This window comes from Argentina silus (genome assembly GCF_951799395.1).
Source record: "Argentina silus genome assembly, chromosome: 20".
NCBI classification, from domain to species: Eukaryota; Metazoa; Chordata; class Actinopteri; order Argentiniformes; family Argentinidae; genus Argentina; species Argentina silus.
Window position 1 is genome coordinate 6,576,915 of NC_139674.1, and position 24,115 is coordinate 6,601,029.

Below are 24,115 nucleotides of genomic sequence, written 5' to 3' on the forward strand. Positions count from 1 at the left end.
CTTGACAGAGACTATTGATTGAGTGAATTCTGACATTTTCAGCATGGTGCATATTCTGGGGAAAAATAAGTTGAGGATCTAAAGGCACCAAGAGTGATGGCCACGTTATAAAATTAATTAAGAGAATGAAGAGAAATCATAATTAAGAGAAATACCACAAATTCATAAATAGTTTGAATAAAAAGAAATAAAACACTGAGCACTGTAAAGAGGTTATATTTTATTTGACTAATGTGTACTAACTTCTTTATATTACATTCACAAAAATGGATCAGTAATCTGTATACCCGTGTGGTTGCTTAACCTCTCTGAAATGACAACTGCAGAGGTAGTAGAAATATGGACACAAGCTGATGTATACTACGCTATAGCCACTGATATGAGCTAATGTGCTGTGGAGATATTGTTGAATTCTACCTTTTAGGTAAGAGGAACTGTGCATATGAACTTCTACACTTTGATATGCTGTACATAACTCTCTCAGGAGCCGTCCAAAAACATCCATACTGTATGCTTGATCTAGCAGTTTGTGTTGTTGCATACAGTACCAACATGCAGTAGATGACTACATTACATTCTGTGAATGTTTAAGAGGAGTTCACTGAGGTGTTATGAATGTATTATGGATCCTTGGCCAACACACTTAAATGTTATCATTCAGTTTGTTTGTCTCTGTGGCTGGTTTCCCTACTACAGAATCTGATGTAAGAGCAAATGTTCGCTGAATAAAACAACTGGAAGACTGCTGAAGAAAGTGAATTCCACATTAATTTGTCTAAATTAATAATAAACATGAGATCAGAGGATGACGAGAATTTGCAAACATCAAGGAGAGGTGGATCACAAATTGTCAAATAAACCAAATGCTGTTACAGTTGAGACAGTTGCAGTGAACATAATGTGACTTTGCAATTAGCTTGTGTCAAACACTTCCTTGATGATATTCAAATCTAAAATTCATAGGGGTTTAATAAGGCACAGTAACTTATTAACTTAAACATTTATTGATAATAATTAGTCAATAGTGTGAAGTTAATGTCAGCATTAGCCTCCAAGAAGCATGGCCATCTTATTCATAATCTGCAATTCATTCAAGATGATCCCCAGGGATGATATCAAGATCCATATGTTTAAGAGAAAACTAATTTATGGAAAAGGTATACACACTTTTCTGCAACGTTTTGACAGGAAATAAGAACTTTCCATCCCTTGTGATTACCCAAGAATAGCTTCTTGACACATTGATCTTTGAATTGATTGTTCAAGTTTTAAATATGCAAGTTAATCAGTAGAGGATTGTGTTACTTTCAAATACAGTTTATGTTATGCTATGACAAAACCTGGCTTGATTACATTATGTACATAGATCCACCACATCAAAATAACACCATCAGTCAAAATATAATTACTAAAATAGTTAGTTACTAACTTATCTTTTTACCATTAGAATAACAAAGGTATGTAAAGAGAGAAACACAAAAACAGAAAAATATAAACATTCATTGAGAGGTTTTCTGATTTGATCGGTTCTGTCTGTTTAGGCTTTGCATTTTGGGCAGAACAATCTGTACAGTGAATTCAATTAATGAATCAACAATTGCTGTTATGATAACCTCACCTTCATACTAATGTTACAAAAATACAACATTATAAGCTCCCCTTAAAAACCCCCAACATGTTTTCCTAACTCAGGAGCCGAGTGCTATAGGTCATAAGGCTAATGGTGCATTATTGTTCCTCAATCGACCCTCATTTAAATGTGTATATTCAGAATAATTGTCTGCATCAAGATGCTGTATACTGATTTCCTTTTGGTCCTTAAATAATATACAAACAACATCAGTATAATACATGTAAAATACACCAAAATGATAGAAACAAATAGCATTGCCTTCACATTGTTATGGGAAGATTAACAATCTGAATAGATTCATTTTATAATGGGTATAGTGAAGTATCACATTTTTAAATATAACTAAATGATAAATACACTGTGATGTGGCACAAATCAAGGTAATAGCCTGATAATTAAATAATGTTGCTTTGAAATAAAGACTAGTTTAAAGTTTCACAACTTGCCCGTTGCAATAAATCCAGAAAACATACAAATAAAAATGAATACTGAAGAGTCAACAACAATGTCCAATAAAACGTTCACTTGATAGACCAGTTGCAAAAAAAAGTGATACACAGTTATACATGATTTAACGTCAACATGAACATGATTGTGCTCCAAGACAATAATTGCCTACAGACAACTTTGCAGCAACAGCACATGGATGTGTGTGTGTGTTTATTCAGTCAACCGTATTGACATGTACAGACTGTTGTACTCTGGAATACACACCCATTGAAGTAAAAAGTAACAATATTTTAAACTCAAACTCAATGCCCATGAAAGCCCTCATAATCTGACAATAAACACAATCAACAAATCTAAGCTATTTTTATCCTTTTGATATCACAAAAGAGGAGCCATGAAAACGTCATTTTTCCATTTGAGGGCAGCTCAATGCTTAACATTTGGTCTACAGGATTAGGTCTTTCAGAACCAATAGGGGGCAGTGTTATTTGATATAAAAGTGATAGTACAGTACATTACTCCAGTAACAACTACTGCATACTGCCCCCTGTTGTCAGTGCCTGGGAGTGGATTCCCTGCATCCGCAAGCAAGATAAGTTACGTTGACTGAGCAGTGGCCAATGTTATCCAGTCCAAAATATTGTCATATAACTACAGTACTTAACACCACATAATCATAATAATATAAAAATACTGTCTTATATGCTGGTACACTAGACACAAATTGGGACTGTAAGCCAATGACCACGAACTTATGCACAAACTGTGTTTGTGTGTTTAGCATTAGCAAGTCAACCACAACACAAGAAGTAATACATATAAGAATTCCCCCAAAATATGGATGATGTTCAAAATAAATGTGTATGGCATTCAACCAGTATCTCATGTGGAGGTCTTCAAATCAATGGCTGAGAATGGTATGGTCTATTGCACATCAATATAATAATATATTGCATTATATAACATGACTTAAATAGCTACATTATTTGCATATCTTAATGTACAAATTACAATTTGATTAATCAATAATACATAACTTTCAAATTCATGTTTTAGAATTTGGATGCACGTATTACTTTTTGGTGTTGCAATGAAATGGGTAGTTGAGTAGTAGATATACTGTGATTAAATGTTAGTTAGTTATTATGAAAAGTTCATTAGAAATGAATGACAACATTCTGGGACCATACATTATGATAGGTAATGTTTCCCTCGACAAATTGATTTAGTGTTAGTTCAAAAGAAGAAATACTGTAATGAAGAAAATCATAAACTATTTATGAAGCTGTTATACCTTTTCACAAATATGCATAATCATTTGTATAACACTTCAATAAATACTTGTCTTCATGTGTATATAGAACAACGTAGTTGCATTCTTTACATTTAAGGCAATGTGTCATTGGTGAAAGTTCAACAGCTACTCTCAGAAATGACCATCCCATTCACCACACTAATGAATATCCCTGTATGTACCAATACAATGGCTTGGTATGGGTTATATTGCTCATGGGTTCCTTATTTGGTATAAACCAGCAATATGCACATTTCTAGAAGAGTTTGGTCTTAAATATATTCTTAAGGCCATTGGACACAGCCATGAGATGGCTTATTTACATTCAACCATACTGGATTTGATTGAATTGCATTTGTTTAGTTGTTTTAGGTGAGGCCTCAACTTGGCCTGTTTTACCGTAAAATAGTGCATCTTATGGACTCCATGTGCAATACACGGTCGTGAATAGTACAAATAAGTGTTTTATCGTTAGATTTGAAGCATGGCAGCATTAACAACACAATGGACACAATGCACTACAGGGCAGCATTATACACGGGCACTGGAACCACTAAAGCACGGACCTCATCTAACTGTTGCCATAGTGTTGCAGTGATATCTGCCTCTTATGATGACCCTGAACCTACAGTAGAAGATAACGGGACATTCAGTAACCTTGATAGGAGGCTGCTCAGAGGAAGTCACCCGACTCTCCCTGCATGGATCTCAATCAAAAAAGATAAGTTGGTTGCTGGTGCAGTAGGTTTAGTGGCACAGACTAAATACAGAAGCAAATTCTACATTTCTGTCTCATTTCTGACTCTTACAGTAGCTACTGTCTCATTCTCTGACTTCAACCCTCAAAGCCTCTTAGCATGCATATCTTATATATTTATCTCCAACTGATGTCTAAGAAGAAGTGGTATTATTGACAGTCGCCCCCTTTCATCGAGAAATACGCATCACAGTATCCCACGGCACGGTCGTTGTTACTTTGGCAGTTTGAGTGTCTCTGAAATGCAGGGGCCCCTGCAGGGAGACCCCAAGTCCGGACCCGGAGAGCGAAACACCAGGAGGCACCCCCCGTGATTTCCTAGGAGCTCGGTTTGATCGTGGCAGAGGAGACGTGAGGGTGCTGGGGCGGGGGGGGAGGGGGGGGGTTGTTGGCAGGGCAGAGGGCTCTAGATGTTGGTCTCCCGCTGCATGGCATCCTCATCTTTGGGGACATCGTTGACCAGGGTCTCAGTGGCCTGGGCGTCCCCGTCTGCCTCCTTTTGGTCCTGGTCCCGGTCGGGGTCCTCGGTCTCAGTCCGTTTGTACATCTCCGCCTGCTTGCGCTCACGGTCCAGGAGTCTGTAGTTGATGAAGTTCCCGATGAACAGCCAAATACTGGCCACGATCACCACAACACCACAGACGAAGTACATGTACTTGTAGTTTTTGGTGATGTCCACCAGTTTACCTGTAAATATGAGCATAAATATATTTATTTACTGCATTTCAAAATATCTCTTAATCTAATCATGTATGTCGACTGATCTTTTAATGGAGACATTTTGCCAAACAGCTCAATAAGCAAGCACTTTCTCAGGGACCAATATTTATAGAATAAGCTTTTCTTTGATGTTACTGTAATTCAAAACATGCATATCAGAATGCCAGAATGCATTCCTGTTTCTGTTTTGTTCCTGGATGGTAATTGTGGGTTTCACTCACTGCACTGGCATATAACTAAATACATTAATTAACCTTTACATCACAACTTCAAACATTATTAATAATGAGTTAAGGCAACTTGAGGGCCCAGTGATGTACCTGCCAGCGGAGGACCAATGAGGACAGGGCAGCACTCCACGATGGTGGTAAGCCCCACAGCGCTTGAGAACCTCTGAGGGCCCACCAGGTCCATCAGTGTCTCAAACAGCACTGAGCTGACCATGCCGAAGGCAAAGCCAAAGAACACAGAGTAGACCACCAGCCCTGTGTAGTTCTCCACCAGTGGGCAGAGGACGTGGCACACCCCGTTGTAGAGCACAGCAAAACTAAAGAAGTACTGGATCCTGGGCCGGACCCACTTCGAGTTGGCCAAAAGCCCCATAGAGGGCCGGGCGAACATGTCCACGAATGCCAGGATGGAGAGCAGGAAGGCGGCAGAGTACTCGTCCACATCCATGTCCTTGGCGAAGGCCGCCAGGAAGACGATGGGGGAGAAGAAGCCCAGGAACATGATGACGTTACCTGACAGGTAGATGAGGAAGCCACGGTGCTTGAACAGCGACAGGTCTAGGAACTTATTGAACGTCTCCCAGACAGTGGCCCTCTCTTTTTTCGTGGTTGTCACAGCAGCCAACTCCTCATCTTTCTTCAACTTGCCCGGTGGGGGCCCAAGGGGCCTCATGAGGGAACCAGCCACGCAGCAGTTGAGCAGCAGGCCGCCCAGGATGAGGAAGCTGCCCCTCCAGCCAAAGGAGTTGAACAGCCACTGGTTAAGAGGGGCCAGGGTGCTCAGGAACACTGGGCTGCCGGCCATGGCTAGTCCGTTAGCCATGGGACGCTTCTGTGAGAAATACTTGCCAATCATGGTCAGGGATGGCTGGAGGTTGAAGGCTAGACCTAGACCTGTGACACGGGATGGTGATGGGAAATCAATTAAAAACATTTATGTTGTAATCATTAATGAATGACTATATTCTGATTAGTGTAAATACTACAGACTAGATACAAGTACAGACTGTGGTTCATTGGCTGATTAGGGTTAATTACACATTAAATAGATTTCATCTGACTTACCACCAATAACACCTATGCAAATGTAGAGCTGCAAAACATTGTTACAGAAGGAAGCAGAGATCATCCCTATTGAGCATAGGACACCCCCCATGATCATTACGGGTCTGCAGCCATATGTGTTCACCAGTACACTGCTTATGGGACCTGGAAGAAAAGGAAATGAGACACTAAAACATCACTCTAAAGCAAAACAGCCTTAAGAATACCTGAGGGTAATGTAGTGATCACCTAATGCAGTGGTTCCCAAACTTTTAACAGTCATGTACCCCCTGAAACACTCTACATCCTACTGAGTACCCCCAGCACCACGGACAGCTCACTACAATGGCTTTTGTTTGTAATTCTGCTGCATAAACAAAAAGTAAACACACATATATATAATATACATAAATTATAAATATATGAGACAGAATAACCAATAATTCCTGCTTTTTATTTGGATTTCAAACAGGTGATCAGCACCTAAACTCACGCACAACATAACACATAACAAAGTCAACAAAACTGGTCAGTAACAAACTGGACTATAGCCATAAACTGTACTGTACCTGCCAATTTGAACTGGGCTATATGGACTATAGTGGACTACAAAACTATAAAATCTGTAAAAATGAACACACATGCAATACAACCTGTATACCTGTATCGATAATTCTGTAAATATCCTAAATATCCAGAGACACATCCACTTTACTGTACATAGTACTATTACTTTACCCACTGTATACACACACATTGCACAGTTAGAAAAGGAGTTGGCAGCAGAGCATTTTGCTGCAAGTTGTACTTGTACATTGGGCAAAATAAACTTGAACTTGAACACATAATGCCTCACCTCACCACAGATTAATGTGAGGGATGTGCTTGAATGGCCTCACATAACGCTGCAATGTGGGGTTGTATTGGAAACAGTTTCAGTCTTAGATCGTTTTCCACACATCGTCTGTGCCTGTACTTTGTCTTCATGCTGGTGACGTAACCCTAACCCTAACCCAGTCTCACATAGGTACAGTAGGTTGTTGCAAAGGGCATCAAAGTCTTAATGGCGCGATTTGCCAATTGAGGATGCTCTGCGCGCAAGGCAATCCAGAAATTTGGCAGCGCCTTCTGATTGAACTCAATTTTCATTACCCCATTGGTGGATATCTCAATAAGGCTCTCTCGCTCAGACATAGGTAGGTGGCATGAGTTGTTGGAAGAAAAGGGATAACAAATCCAGTTATCTCTGTCGTCTGTTTCGGGGAAATACCTGCGTAATTGTGCAGCCAGCTCGCCGAGGTGTTTCCCTATGTCACATTTGACACTGTCCGCAAGTCTGAGTTCGTTTGCACACACAAAATCGTGCAATGATGGGAACACTTCAGTGTCGTTCTTGTTGACACAGTCAGACCAGTGTTCCAGCTTTTTAATCATGGCCTCAATTTTGTCCCGCACATTGAATATCGTCGCTGAGAGGCCCTGCAGTCCGAGATTCAGTTCATTCAGGCGAGTAAAAATGTCCTCCAAATAGGCCAACCTTGTGAGCCACTCATGGTCATGCGACTTGTCTGACAAATGAAAAGGGTGGTCAATGAAGAACATTTTCAGCTTGTCTTTCAATTAAAAAACGTGCCAAAACTTTCCCCCTTGATAGCCACCGCACTTCAGTATGGAGTAACAGCGTTAAATGATCGCTGCCCATTTCGATGCATAAGGCAGAAAAAAGGTGTGAGTTCAGGGGCCTTGCTTTAACAAAGTTCACAATTTTCACCGTATTATTCAATACTTCAGTCAGGCTGTCAGGCATTCCCTTGGCATCAAGCGCTTCTCTGTGGATGCTGCAGTGTACCCAAGTGGCATCGAGGGCAACGAGTGACTACTCCGCTGTGTCTCTCCGTCATGGATTTTGCACCATCTGTACAGATTCCAACACATTTGGTCCACATAAGTCCGTGTGATGTTATAAAGCTGTCTAGTCCAAAAATGTCCTGCCTGGTTGTCCTGGTTTCCAGCGGTTTGCAGAAAAGGATGTCTTCTTGAATAGACCCCCCATGAATATACGTGACGTAAACCAATAGCTGAGCCAGGCCCGCTACCTCAGTTGATTCGTCCAACTGTAATGCATAGAATTCACTGGCTTGTATGCAAAGTAGTAGCTGTTTCAAAACGTCTGCTGACATGTCACTGATGCGTCGTGACAGTGTTGTCTGATGAAGGCATCTTGCGAAAAGTCTGTTTGGCCTTTCCCCCCAACATTTTCTCAGCCATGTCCATAGCAGCAGGGACAACGAGGTCCTTCACAACAGTGTGAGGCTTGCCTGACTTAGCCACTCTATAACTGACCATGTAAGACGCTTCTAGACCTGCCTTATTAATAGTATCTGTTGCTGTTAGACATTTCTTGGTGTTAGAAAGTTGTCTCAATTGGCGCTCAAAAAACTCCCGTGGCTTGTTTTTCAAATGGTCATGTTTCGTTTCTAAATGTCTGCGCAAGAGTGAAGGTTTCAAACCGTTATTAGACAGAACCTGGGCACATATGACACACTGAGGCTGAGGGAAGTCCTTACTCCCACTGTAAGTGAACCCCATAGTAATATAGTCTTTATTATATTTGTGTCTCTTTGAGACTCCAACCTCCCTGTCAAGTTGGTGTTTTCCTGGGGCAGGGGTCTGTGGCTCTTGGGCTGCTTCTCATCACTGTCCATATTGGTGGCAGCTTGGCTAGCAGCACCAGTAGAGCTACAGCTAGCTTCGGAACTGGTGGTCATACCTGTATGACCTGAGCAGCTGGTCCCAACAGCTGGGGCTTCATTTGTAGTACCAGTACAATCTTTTGTTGCCACTCTGGGTGTGGGTTGAACTTTTTTTTAGCCATTTATCCATTATTATTTATTTTTCCTCACAAATTTGCGGTGTAAAACAAGCTTACATATCAGTGATGAAGAGAATGTATAACGGCAATTTTGTATTCTTTGGCGCGAGAGCATAAACACTGTTGTGATTGGTCAAGAGGTGTCTGCTCTCGTGCACTCATAGGCACAGGAAGATATTCGCGGTAAATTTAAGAATATAAAAAAAAGAATATTTATTTATATTCTTAAATTTAGCTACAGCGGTTAAAGTCCATACATTATTTGTTACCGAGGGCATCAGCTGATGCAAGGTTACACCGTGTGTGTGTGTATGTGTGTGTGTGTGTGTGTGTGCACGCGAGAGAGAGAGAGAGAGAGAGACAGAGAGAGCGAAACGACAATGAGAGTGCATGAGACGAAGCGAAAGAATACTTCCATCACAATACAACTAATCAATGATTAGATGGGGCAAATATAACAAAAAAGAGCAACTTAAATGTAGCCGATTCAAGGTTACAATTGTGGCTTTTGCACGACAGCACCCCTCACTCAAGATGCCTTCCCATGCGCCTACATGCACTTAATTGCCAAAATAATTGTAATTTAAAAATTAAACCAGTGGTGATCAGATTGTCAAGTTAGTATTTATCACTTTTCTTATTTTCTTTGTTATTTTCTTATTTAACATAATTAATGGATTGTGTAGGCGGGATTATGTTCAGGCAACATTCGAGAAATGCGTTCCAGCTAAATTTAACGACCCTGCGCGACTCACACTGTCGGTTATTTTGTAGCCTAATTGATATTCTATTAACATCATCCCTTACATATTAGACATTGTGATAATATTATTCTGTTGGATAGGGTGCATGCATTTATTTTTGGTACTGAGACTGCAGTCGGCTATTCAACAGGACTGTTTGGGAAGGTAAATCACAGATTTATTTCGCGTACCCCCTAGTTCGATACACGTACCCCACTTTGACAATAGTGGACCTAATGGATGTAAGCTTGTTAGCGATAAAAGATACAGCTCTAAATTAGACGTTTGTTTGTGCTACAGAATGGAGTACGTGTTTAAAGGACTTAAGACCAGCTTTGGCTGCCAACACACATGATATTGTACATTGTCTATTAACGAGTCAAAAAAACAAGCAAATAAACAATGGTATAGGCCTAACAAGACCTTGTCTTAGCTTCAGTCAAAAGCCATATCAGCCATGTACAGTATGTTGAATATATATGTGTTGAAAAAATGCTATGTCGACATCTGAATAGATCTTGAGAAGCAGAGCACTGTTCTTGGACCAGTAAGACCAATGTCACAGTGTAGGTGCGGGTTGGGGAATAACTCCACAGAGACACACAACCATTGACTGTCAGCCTTGAAAAGGGTGCATTGAATGCAAAGTGGCTTGAATGCAAACTAGTGGAGGGTTAGTCAAATGGAATGAGCCATAAATCGATCAAGCCTGTCAAGCATCATTGATGCACACAATGAACACATCAAAGTAAGCTTTCAACATGCCAACATGTCCAAATGTTTCATAACCTCAGAATAGCTGTCACGCTTATGTAAAACAGAGACCAATGTGGCATCCAATACATAATGCCTACTGTATGGATGTAAATGGGTTTCAGATGTGACAGGGAGGGAATACTGGTTGATGTGTGCATACATGGCCTCCTTGAAAGGTTACACTGTATGCTGTACACTGCACACAGTGTCACCTGGTGTATTTGCCAGTATGATGTTTCTAAAACCAAAAAAAGGACAACGCACTGAAATTAGTGGTAGCAGCTAATGAACAAGCTGTTTATAAACAGCGTCAATCCATCTACATAATACGTAGCTGTCAGACTTTACTTATTCAGTGCTTGCCTGACTGACTGACACACGTGCGCACGCACGCATGCACACACGCACGCACACCTTCAAGTGATCACAAGACCTTGGTCCTGGGGCCCATTTGTCCACCATTTTCCATCAGCAACAGTAAGCACTAGGTATTTTCAGTACACAAAGCTAAGTGGGACCAGCAGCACCATACTGTCATACTGTCGTACATTTACATTATACTTTCACCTTCAGAAAGGACTAGACTTGTCACATAGCTTCTTTGACATACAACAACTGACTAGCACACTGACTAATACATTCTTAATAATCTATGATATTTTTGATTGAAAGTCGTCGTCTCCACTGCTTATGATAAGTTGGGGAAGCGATAGCAGTAATGAAAGATTTTCTCTTTTGAATAATAGCCGCATTAACCAGAAGATGCACCATATCTGTGTCGGGGACATGCTATTTAAAAACGCGGGTTGGGTGAGATGTCGGCCAACTTAATTTACTCTGCATTAATCTTTTTTTGACCTTGACGAGACGAGTTCCCCCTTTATTTACATACATAACACTGATCAGTATTCTCTGGGGCTGGTTGAAACCTGCACAGGCCAAGAGGAGGCAGCTCCTGAGGCTCCACATTACCTCCCTTTAAAAGGGCTTAAACACTCCTGGTCAGATTCACTATGGTTTTCAATACAGCGTATTAATGCAAGTGGCCAGGAGCCCAATCCTGTCTATATATAACCACCCAGTTCTAAAAATAGAAAGAGACACACTCATGTGATGGAGTTATTGGTACCTTCACTAAATCATGGAGATAAGTAGACAGCATTATGTCCTGACAGCCGATTGAAATGAACAAAATATTCTTACATGATATATTCCCCTTCTAAATCCCTCTGTGCTAACGATCAAAACAACTGACATAACTTACTAACTGGGGTAACTTAGTTTTCGGAAATGGGAAAAATGCTGGATTTGACCGGTGGTGTTCTTCCTGTACTTGAAAGTGACAGTGAAGATTAATGGCTGCAGTTAAACAATAAACTGAAGGTCAAAGAATTTTTCTTGAAATTTGGAAAATGACACACATTGTTACTGCATGTCTCAGCCCCTACCCATTCTGTCTTTTGAGTAAATATCAGAAGAACTGTTGCTTTGATCCCCTATACTCAATAAGAAGCAATGTGCTCAAGTAACCCAAGAGGATGAGTTGGCCCATTTGATCTTATGACTTTGATTTATTTGGTAAGATAAAAATGAATTCAGTCAGCATAAATATGGAAGTGTGTAAAACATTTCTCATCATCAGTTGATTTGCTCAGAAAGTAAACGATTGACAGACCAGAAACATCGCTGACTATGCAGGAAACTGATGCTTGCTATCCATCATACTTTAAATTCCACATTTATGACAAAAAACACTCGTATATAAAGCTTAGGGTTGTCTTCAAAAGCAGTGGACATAGCACAACACTGGTTAGGGTGATTCAGCAGTGGTGGGACTGGGACTGTTATATATTTCTGTTGGATAATTCTGTGAAAGGCTGAGGCTAATATTCCTGCTGTTGACTGTCAACAGAGGCTGGTCTATGGCCATGCTGCCCAGCCCAAGGTCAACTCTCCCCCTCTCTCTCTGTGGATGAGTGATATTGATCCAGCACTGACACACAGCTGCTAGCTTAGCATGTCACTGTAGAGCGACACTCATCCTGGAGGAGGGAAACAGGGGAACAGGGAAGGTGGATATATGCAGTGTATCTATCTGATGAAACGATACATAGCGTTATGCAATGCTGCCATTCAGACTGAGCAGGATCAAATTTCATTATTAAATAATTTACCTACTTATCCTGTTATAGCTGTTCACAATATATTATCAACATTCTAAAGTTAAATGGACAGGCTAATATCGAAGGTTGATTTCAAGTAATAGTGCTTGGTTTATGTCGTTATGTGTTTGTAGTTTAGCTTGTTCAATCTAAAATGTGTCATTTTGAATACGATGGTTGGATCATACACTGCAAGCTGGCTGCTGTTATGAAATAGGAGAGAGACACACTCATTAATGCCAGAGCATATGGCAGGCACTTCCAGTCTGTTTGCTTTGTGATTTAATTGTAGGCGTCTTTTGGGAGCATGCCGACGCCTAACCACTGTCCTAGAACACTGCGTGCGCAGCTCACCTCTGAACCCTTGGTAGTGGGAGGCAGTCAACAGGAGAGATGAAAAGCATTGGGAAAATAACAGGTGCGTTGTCTAGGGAACTCTTGAGGCAAGTCTCCCGTCTTCTCCAAGAGTACAAACACACTCAATAATTAGCACTCTGATTGGGGTAAATATTTGTGGGAGCGTGATTGTTCTGCCACCATATTGTTTCACTGCAGGAATAAAAGGTCCCTTATAATTGAGTAGCAGCACAATAACCGCAGAGGGTTACATAAACATGAGAGCACACACAGAGCTGGGCCGCGGTGCTTGCTGGCAGGAATTAAGAATGCATTAAAACATCGAAAGGACGATTGCCTTATCAGTGTACAGATGGGACAAACATATAGGACAAGCGAGCAGGTGTTTAATGAATAGCTGATGAAGCAAAGTCCCATTTGCACAGATCAATATGAATGAATTACACTGGGCCTTTTAACAAGTGACCAGAGACTTCTCTAAAGTAATTGTATGTATTGACAGGAGTGTCAGATGACCAACACGTATTGGATGTCCTATAATCTAGGGCAATCCATGAGGACGCGATTGTTATCATTCAAAACATGCAACTAAGGAATGAACAGGATGGAATCTATGAACAGATGGTTGGTATGGCACTGCCAAGCAGGATACCTACTAAGTTGCTGCCTACCCAATAGTGAGGGGCCAAGTCAAACGGAGAAGGGCAACATGTGATGCAGTACAATATGCTACTGAAGAGTCACACAAGCCATGTGTTACTTATGCATATAAAACTAATTAACACAGCCAAACATAGTTCCCCATAGGAGATGTCATCAGCATTAGACTAACACATAGAGAATGAAATCACATCCCAACTCCTGCTCTCACACCTATCGTCTTGCCCTTACCTCCTGCATACATGACGGCCAGCATGATGGAGGAGATCCATGCTATCTGGCTGTAGGAGGCATCGAAGATCTTCTGGATGTCTTTGAAGAAGACAGTGATGGCTTTGGGGAAGGCGTAGGAGAAGCCTATGGAGATGAAGGCTCCCATCACCACAGCCCAGCCCCAGCCACCATCTGGAGGGGCCACGGCGGGGGGGCCTCCGGCAGGGGGTGGCATTGCTGGCCGGTTCAATACTCACTGCTCGCTAGAGGGGGAGAGAAGAGGACAGAAGGTCATTATAATGTTATGGGTTAAGGGTAGACTATAGACATACAGTAGATAACTCAACTCCATTGCAATAACAGGCTAGTAAACTAAAGTTCTTTACACTTTTTTACATTAATTTGCTCTTAAATATATGTAACTACATAGTGTGTGTGCATGTGTGTGTGTGTGTGTGTGTGTGTATGTGCATGTGTGTGCGTGTGTATGTGTGTGTGTGTGTGTTTGCACGTGCACTCTGGAGCTCTCAGCACAGTTATTTATGTACTGTAAGCCATTGCCCCCTCAGGTCTTGTGATTTATCGGTCATGAGTGACAGAAGGGACACGGCCTTCATCCTGCGGAAAACTGATTCTTCACAGTTCTACCATTTAGGTTGACACTTTACTCTCAATTGTTCTTATACCTGGGTAATTACACTGTAATTACTCTAATTGTATTTCCATCACTACAATGAACATGGTAACATTTTACATTAAGTTGCCCTTAAATGTGTCTAACTACATAGTATGTAAAATGTAAAGTGTTATAAAGTTGTCTGTAGCACCGCAAATACAACAGGTTCAAGGCTGTGTCCCTTCTGTCATTCAAACTCTTGACCGATAAGTCACAAGAACAGAGGGGGAAACGGCTTACAGTAACTGTGCTCAAAATAAGCTCAAGAGTGCATATGCAAACAAACACACACATACACACATGCACACGCACACGCACACAGTGTTTACCATCCTTGCTTCAGGATATAGTTTCTACCTGAGACGGAACAGCTCTTGCCCCACCCACTGTTCACCTTGAGACAAGCCCTCCCCTCAGGTTCTGGAGTAATGGAAACTAAGCTGAGTGTAGACTGACAGAGTGGTGTGAGGGCAGTGGTGACCAAAATCGCAGGCAGTTATTTACACCAAACAAACAGGCCTTGATTGTTATCCTGTGTGAGCACTTAGATCTGCAGGGCTGAATGTGCGGCAAACCATTGTTGAGGTTTCTGTAGAGGCGCACACAATCTCTCTCTCTCTCACACACACACACACACACACACACACACACACACACACACACACACACACACACACACACACACACACAAAAAGAGGCAGCTGTTTATTCTGTGTACAATCTAACCACTAGCCTCAGATTTGCAGTAATTGAGTGAGTTAACACACTTACATGAGCTACTCTACAGTATGCACAATGTGACACACAAATAGATAAGCCAAATCCAAAACGATAATAACTAAGGAAAAAATAAACAAAATTAATGGATCACGTAGGCAATTCAGCATCACAAGAAAAAGATTATTCAAATGAGATTAGTTTCGCAAATCATGCTCAGCCATATCTCCAGACCAGGCAGATTATCATGTCATGGTTTGTATTAGGTGGTCCACGGCAGATCCACGGCAGAGTTAGGCCTACTCTACTCAAAGACGTGAATTGCTGACGGAGCGGGGTGCTTTTCAGTTTTCGGGGCACCACCCAAACACGAAGGCCATGAAAGCACTCAAAGGGGGAATCTTGAGCATTTTAATCTCAAGAGAGGCAGTAAAAGGCCCATGACAACAAGCAGCCGTCAACGGCATCAATAAATTATGTCGCTCTGTCTCCTCAAGTCCTCCTCACCAGATCGGGTTGCACTGCACTGTGGAACTTCTTTCATATTCACCCATGTCTCAGCTGTCAACAGCAAGCAATTAACTCAATTTACAACACTGAGATTGGGTGAGGATAAAACAAAGTAAAGAAAAGCATGAATTAAGTAATAGCTACCATTGCGATTACAGGAAATTAAATCATTATCAAAGTGTTTTTTTCCAATTTCACTAAAGATAAAACTGATTACAGTTGAAGTGAGAGATTCAGCTCAGCTGATGTAAGTTTATAATTGACTTAAAGGAGGATGGTGTAAGTTTGTTGGAAATCTGCCACCTCTGGCCACGACAGTGAAATTCAGTTTGAAGTTCCAAACAACAACATCCTCTCAATAATAATAATAATATAACCCCCGAAATTATTGCAGTGTCGGACATTAGCTGTTGAGTTTCTGCATGCACGCACAATTCGAAGAGGCAACCACCAGAGACAGAAAGGCGAAATTTGTGATTCCGCTCCCCTATGACACCCCTGGCAATAACAACTTGTTTGTATGTAAACCAAGTGTCAGGTAGGACACTCAACTTTAGAAAGCGTTTATTTCCAAAACAGTGGTCATAAATTAAATACTTCTTTCAAGGGATCCCATCCCCTGATCGCTACCGATTACACCTAGTCATGACAACCGTTAGGAAGCTTTTAGAAAGCTTGAATGTTACATACCGGACCTTTAATAAGACTGTGGTGACAAGCTGCTGTTGAACTAAGGACTACTGCCAGCCCAACTTCCCTTAATAAGGTTGAGTCATGACTCGGATCCAACTTGGATCCAAAATGTCTTATCAAGTCGCCCCCGGCAGGTGCTTCACTTTCAACGTTTACAACATTTTCTAAGCCAAGCTAAAATTGGCTCAGTTTACAAAAATATAATCCTCTGTGCATATTCCCATGTGTTGCTTTTAATTAAAATGGGAGATTATGTCTTTTTAAAAGATCCATATAGTAATCCACTCTAATCTTATTATTGGATGGGCATGGCACACTACGCAGAGTTGTAGATAGTGGAGTTGATTGATTGAACCTGACGACAATGCATAATGGGGTCTCAGGACTCATAAGCTGCTTACAGTAGGTGGAAGAGGAAGTCTGGAGAAAAAAAAAGAACAAAACACACACAGTATGACGCTTAAAGTAAAGTGCTGTTGCACAAAAATGGATCAACTTTCCAAACGAGTCAACAAAACAACACATTTGTTTATTTGACTACTTATGTACTTATGTGTTTCTCTCCAAGAGTGAGTGAGTCAGTGTGTGAAAGGTTACAGTACTCTAACACACATTCTTCCCTCCTCCTTGCTTTAAAAGCCCTTGCCAACACTCCTGTTTACAGTCACACCATCTCGCGTGGGCTACAATACATCATGATGACATCATCGCGTACTCTCTGTTTGACGTCTGTGAGAGGCAGCTGACGCTGTGGACAGTGGAAAGGACTGGCAGATACATGCTCGTCCCAGAGAGCCAATCACCGCACCCGACGAGAGGGCTGTGTCATATCTAAACCAATCACATGCCACTAGAGAGGCCTGCCCTTGCCCATTGTTAAACTGAACAAACAGCCCTTGCCGGGTGACCCTCCCCTACCTGTACTTGAATATCACCTGTTACTTTAAACTTCAGGTAAGGTTAAACTAACAATGGAGCCTTAGTGAGGGAATGCAGGGGCAGGCAGCCAAAGACTAAAACAGCATTTCTAATCAAATCATCTAACTGACAAAGCTGATCAGAGCATGTAATATGATAATATACAGCATGTGAGTGAAGGCGGGGCTGGTCTACATTGTCCCTGTGTAAACCAGAAGGCTCCTTCCTCCAAGGTCAAACCTGAAGGATAGCTTGGCAAGAAGCCTAAAGACTGAACTCAGATCAGACAGACGTGGGTAGAGGAAGGGAAAACGGAGCCTCGGTCTGCTCTGTGCTGTGGGGTAACTTCTGGCTCAAAGTGTTGCGTTTCAGGTGAGTCAGGTTGAGTTACCTGGGAGGCGACAGGAAAAGAAGCGTAACTGAGTTAAAGGGCCAATACACCACCTGGGACCACAAACGTGATTGGCTGTGCGGACATGCTCAGTGGCTTTGTCTCTGTACACTGAAACGGATTATGTGGGATTCCGTGTGTGAGCGAGCGAAATCAAAATAGACACTGTAGTCAGGCAACCCAGTCAAAGTTATCATGGCACCATTATGACAGGGATTTAGTAAATATAGAGCCACCCTCCAAATGAATGGGCGTTGCAATTAGGTGATAATCTCACTTGTTTGACTGACACCCTGTGATATTGCTTCATAATTAGCAGATGCTCCAATTGCAATGGTAATAAAGGGTTATGAAGTAGAGGCCTGGGATGTACTCTTGTATCTTTCACACAGCTGCGCTGGCTGTGCATACAAATCAGGGGGGAACAAATGATTCATGTCGAGTGACTGCGTTTATGAGTGGCTTTGCAAGGTCAGTTTCATATTCGTAGGTGGCCTGGTTTGAATGTCCCTAAATTTGAGGCAGGCCATGCCAGGGGTGGTCTTCTCCTCTGAGGTGTCCTGTGTCACCTTGGAGGAAACTGCCAAGAGGATTGTAGCCAAATCATTTCATTAACTTCATACCTGATTATGTGGTCCTGAGGGCCCAGGGGAGGTGTGTGTGTGTGTGTGTGTGTGTGTGTGTGTGTGTGTGTGTGTGTGTATCCATAATATATCTATGCAGCAGCTGGGCACATGGGGAAATTTTGGGCACTGGTGAAATTTGTAGGATTATCAATTAATAGTATTTTTTGTCGTTTGTGTTCTCACACAAAACACCTTTCTTTTTTCACAATGAGTGACTCATTTGTTTTCTCGAATCACATGGGCTGTACTCAGAATTCCTGCTGTTCTCTCTTCATCTCGAAAACCCATACTGGTTCCACATTCAAGACATGCTGTGAGGGTCAAAGGGCAAGGTGTGAAAGGAAAATAGGGGGATGCAATTTAAAATTCACAGCAGAGTCATGTCTATTAACAATGTATGCTACTACATCAAGCTCTTTTAATAATAGAGGCAATGCAGTAAGCCTACCGATGCTTTAGTGGCACTGTATGAACTCTCAAGATTTGAATACAAAACTTTTAGGACTTAACATGCCACAGGGATGTTGAGGGTGTTGGTAGCCTTTACAACAGCAGGACACTGACCTCCAAGGTAACCTCAGAGTAATGCTATATGTACTTCTTATGCTTAAGCCTTACAAATAGTTTATCATTCACCACAACTTCTAACTCTCACTTTACACATAATACTATTCAGTGTCGACATATCCTTGCACATTAACAGCATTGTCAAATGTATTGTCCTTATCAAGATGGTAAGTAATCTCACAGAAACAGGAGTTAGAAGCTACAGAGAAACAACAGGAGGTGAAAGCAGACACATCCGTCTCAAGGTTAACTAACAAAGACCAACAGCCAGGGGTCTTTCCTTGAAAATCATCAATAGGTGTTTGATACTTTTTATATTCAACCTTTAGCCTAGTGAACCTATAGGACACAACCAGTGATGTCCAAAACACCTTCAAGAGGCCATTATATCGCTCTGGCTCTAAAGATGATGCATTTGAGGCAAAACTTTATTAATAAATTAAGTTGTTGTCAGTAGTTGCTTACTTGCTTACTTACAGTAGTGTGGGTACATGTGGGTACATGATTAAACTTGTTTTACATGCCAATCAAACCATCCTGCTCCAGAGGCGCTGCTCTGTGGGTCTCTTGTGTGTGTATTTGGGTCATGTTTGGTAATGACTTGCAAAACACACATGTAGGTATATGTCCACACCCAACAAGAAGAACTACTCCTCTTTAATTGCAGTGGGAAGAGTTATTATTTGCATATTCAGTGTTAACCTGTTAATCCGTGATGTATCCAATGATCTTTACGGTCAACACCCACATTCTTACTGTCATGTCAATGTAAATGCCAACATTTCTTCTGGTGTTCACACATAGGTAGTGGTGTGGGAATGTTCACATATTCCTCAATTCATATGTTGGAACCTCATTCTTTGCCTCATGATAGTGTTACGTTTTAGTCTGTTTAACGTGTGATTCTACGACAAATCTCCACTAAAAATTGCAGTTCAGAGCAACACTTATCTGGAAGCAGGAGAATAAGGTGACAACCTTATATTTTACCAACAGATAGGAAATGTAACCCTCTTCACAAGCAACTGCTAAACAAGAAAGAGTTCAGATAGATAGGGCAAAAGGAAGGTCATAACCAAGTAATTCGGTCTTTACTTTAAGGAAATGGTGCATATCTCAATCAGGATTTACTCTAAATGTTTTTAAACGAATACACAATTTGAAACTTTTACAAGGACCCATCATGTGCTGTACCACATGCTTTAGAGATGTCAAAGACATCAAAGATATCAGCCTTAACACAACTACACATTCCTAAGACGTATGCACTAAATTGGTTTCCACTTGAGTCGGTTGTTTTGTGTGAGAGTCATGTCAGATCCTTGCATTATGTTTGAAGCAAGCAACAGGGGTCAATGAGGAACATTACCTGCCCAAATCAAACCGGAACTAGAAAAAGCACAACAAACTTTCATGACCGAACATGAACTCACTCTTATGACTTCTTTTAATACGCTGTAGCCATGGAGGATTGCTCACAGGGGATTACAGTCTGAGCTTCACTTCCCTGTTTACTACGGCACCACGGGACTGCATGGATCACCTAAGCCACGTTGTTCAAGGGCCCTTGTGCCAGGCTACAGACTTACATGAGGACTTACCAAAGGTATGTCACCTCATGCATGCCCAACTTGAAAAGCCATGCAATATCAAAGGTGTCTGTATAGTATGCAGCAAGAAAGGACACCCGGAAATCGTGATATTGAATACTGACATTGAATCCTGCACACCCTTATCGAATATCGAAAACACAAACACTGGACAATGGGCGTAGCGTGTCTACAGGAGAATTTAGTACAGCTTTGCCAATACATCAACACTCAAAATGCCCTGAGGTATTGTTTTTACCCAAATGCTCCGAAGGCTCACTGCTTTTGAAGAAAACTTTGGAAAACATGGAACCGAGACGAACATATGTTGCATGTGGACTATGACATCCATCCACTACCTAGAATGGCATTACAGTCAAAAGTCATGTTACCATAACAATCACATAACTGAAAAGCTGGCTGCGGGATGCCATTGCCTAGTCACTGCTAGTCCTCATAACATATTTCCCTGTGACATGCTCCTCCATAAACTTCAACATCAACTTATCTACTGGGATGACCTGGTGATGACTTTAGGCAAAAGGTGGCTCAATAAAGTGGTTTCAACTTTGAAACTTCAATGTCTTAATATGCGCAACATTTTGAATGTACTGAACAAGCCAGTGGGTAAAGAGCAATGTAAAGTACCACAGTGGTAAAATTATAGCACACAAACCCATGTTATTTCAAGACGATTTGATGGAAACAAGCAATAACACGTGACTGGTGTTGTGTATTTAAAGCCCACCAGCTGACCCAGAATGGAACATCATCTGCTTGTGCCAACCTGCTTACGGAAAACCTCCTGATCAAATCATTTGATAATAATAGAGTGTGATCTGTGAACTCTCATTCATTTCTCGGGGTCTATGGTAACTGTCTCTTCTCTCAAAGAATAATGCAACGATACATCGAGACTAAGAGAGAGTGCCATCCTAACTATGATGCAATACGCGCGTGTATCTCCATCAGTCTGGCTAAATGATGTGAGTGCGGCCGTTGCTGACACAAACCGGATGGAACCAGCCAAATATGCATATGATACGCTGGGCCTGCATATAATGAGGTATCTACTGTAATTAAAGGCATTCGCGCAATATTCCATAACAAGTCAGTGGATGTAAGTGGATGTCACCCTCAGGGTCAAACTCCCCCACTCCCGTGATTACAAGCAGCATGTGAATGTTTTGACCTAAACATATAAAACACACTTTCATTGTGTGTTGTAAAAAATGCCACGGGAGCTTGATGTAGCCTATGTAAACTCGCAGCTTTCTAAATGCCAAAGCGAGCGACTGCGGATCATCATGAGACAAACCCTCGTGCCCCGGCAGTGGAGTATCAGTTAATTCCATCATTCATAAACATGCATGAAATCGCATATTACCTTGGAGAATATAGACGAGGTGTATCCCCTATTGTGGTCCTTTGTCGCTGACCTTGTCAGTGTGGATGGGGCTGTGTATTCTATTTGAATTCGCTTACTCGGAAGCCGCTGAGTGACGTACGGGGTTGAAAGAGGGCGGTCTAACCTGCTACTGTTACTATTCTGGACCAAGGCCCGGGCTGTGCAGGAGACAAAAGACCGGCTGGAGCATCGAGTGGAGTCCCCGGCTTGCGCTCCAATGAAGTGCTGCGAACTAGGTGGGGAGGAGAAGGGGGCGTTAGAAAATAAGGGCGTTTCTCATTCAGTTCTAATTGAAACCTTCTGTCGGTTCGCAAAAGAGAATTCTCCTCGTGCTTAAAAGCTCAACAGTTTGACAACGAGGCTGAAGTAGGTCATCCGATTTATCCAAGAGGATTATTTTAAACTAGAGCCGCATCATGGTCACGTAGAGCCGCATCATGAGGGAGTGTCTTCTAAAACGTTTATTCTAAACAGTCAATTTTGCATTAAAACATAAGCCTATCACTTATTGTGTATCTGCCAGAGACATTATAAAGATTATGTTATTTTTGCAAGGAGTAGGGCTACACTTGAGATTCTGTGCTCCGAGATGAAGGTAGTCTCCTTCCCAGACACCTCCGCCCAAGTGTGAGAAAGGTCTGGTAGACCAACGCGTCAAACTTGGCCTTCCTTAAGACAATAGAAAGAGCGTCGTTTTCGCGTAGCCTTTGGCTTTATATATATATATATATATATATATATATATATATATATATATATATATATATATATATATATATATATAGCTATATATATGACTGAATAAATCCAATAAGGTTTTCTTACAGTCAGCCATGAGAGAAAGACAAACTACTATGTATGCATAGGCAGAACCAAGAACTTTCCAAAATGACCAATGGTCACTCACTCTTCTGTCTCGAACAGGGACATCCATTAGACCTTAACACAGATCAAAACTAAGCTTGTTCTATCCAGCTTTAAGTGTCCTCAGTCTTTGATAGGATATTACACCTATTACATCATTTGTGGATTGCCTTCTAGAGGCAAAGCACTTCCGGCTGTTCTATAGCCACTGGTTATTCACTGAAATAGAGTCACAAAGAGACATTGGTGCATGACATGTCAGTGGTATAGAGATGCTCTGTTCACATGCCAAGGAGTCCCAGTGAGGAGCAGAGAGAATTACAGTCTGTGGCTGGATATAAATAGCTTGTGTCGTGTTGCGATTGATGCTTGCTCTCGGTACTATAGCACCATGACAGTGACAGGGTAGATGAGATGAGTGCATCACTTCCAGTAGTAGAATAACTAAACTGTACAGCACAGACAGGAGAGAAATTGCAAGGAGCTATTCAAGCAAGAAGCATACATGATTCACACTTAAATCAGCAATACAACACCAAAGATACTGTTCAGCATATGAGATTTCAGTTATATTTGCTGACTCTGTATCTTAAACCAGGCTATTTGTCTCTCCCACAACAATAAGAGGTGGTGAAAATACCACCAAACAATGATTATTTTATATTTTAGCCTCACCATGCCAAATGGTGTATTAGAGCCATTTGTTGCAAAATGTACATTAACTTGCTCTATGTCTGTGTGGTAATGCTGTAATTACTCGTATAACAACAGTGTATTAACACATTATGATTGAGCATTCCACTTCTTGCAACGTGTTAATACAGTATGGTTAGTAGAGTAATTACAGTGTTACTACACAGGTATAACAGTAACTTTCTGTTAAATGTTGACACTAAACACTATTCATACCTAATGCCAATAGCTTATATTAACTAATGTGAACCATATCTACTCCTTTAGATGATACCCCTACCTGCTTCAAATATTGACCCATCTGGATGAAGATGTTTTGAAAACCCCTGACCTCCATTCCATGTTCAAATGAAAAATGAAATGGCCCCACCCAAACATGGGAGTATAATTTAAGGAAGCATGGCACTCCCAAAAACAATCCACAACAAAGCAGTGTTGTTGTGTGTGTTTTCTATGAAGTATAGGTGAAGTTTCAAGTGAAAGCCAAGAAAAATAAATGAGAGTTACACTTTAGTAAGTATAGCTACAACAAAGGGTTATGTGTATTGGAAAATGACCCAAGAGACAAAATA

The 24,115-nt window shown here is 41.3% G+C and overlaps 1 protein-coding gene across 1 annotated transcript; it reads right to left on the reverse strand.

Annotated features, from left to right (window-relative positions):
* Positions 1 to 229: 229 nt before the first annotated feature.
* Positions 230 to 22,117, reverse strand: LOC310820585 (monocarboxylate transporter 2). Its single transcript, XM_083692293.1, has 5 exons — positions 21,966 to 22,117; positions 13,910 to 14,154; positions 6,150 to 6,293; positions 5,175 to 5,978; positions 230 to 4,821 (listed from the first exon to the last, which is right to left on the reverse strand). Exons 2-5 carry the CDS (start codon positions 14,124 to 14,126, stop codon positions 4,541 to 4,543), a joined length of 1,446 nt encoding a protein of 481 aa, XP_083548419.1. The 5' UTR covers positions 14,127 to 14,154; positions 21,966 to 22,117; the 3' UTR covers positions 230 to 4,540.
* Positions 22,118 to 24,115: the final 1,998 nt, after the last annotated feature.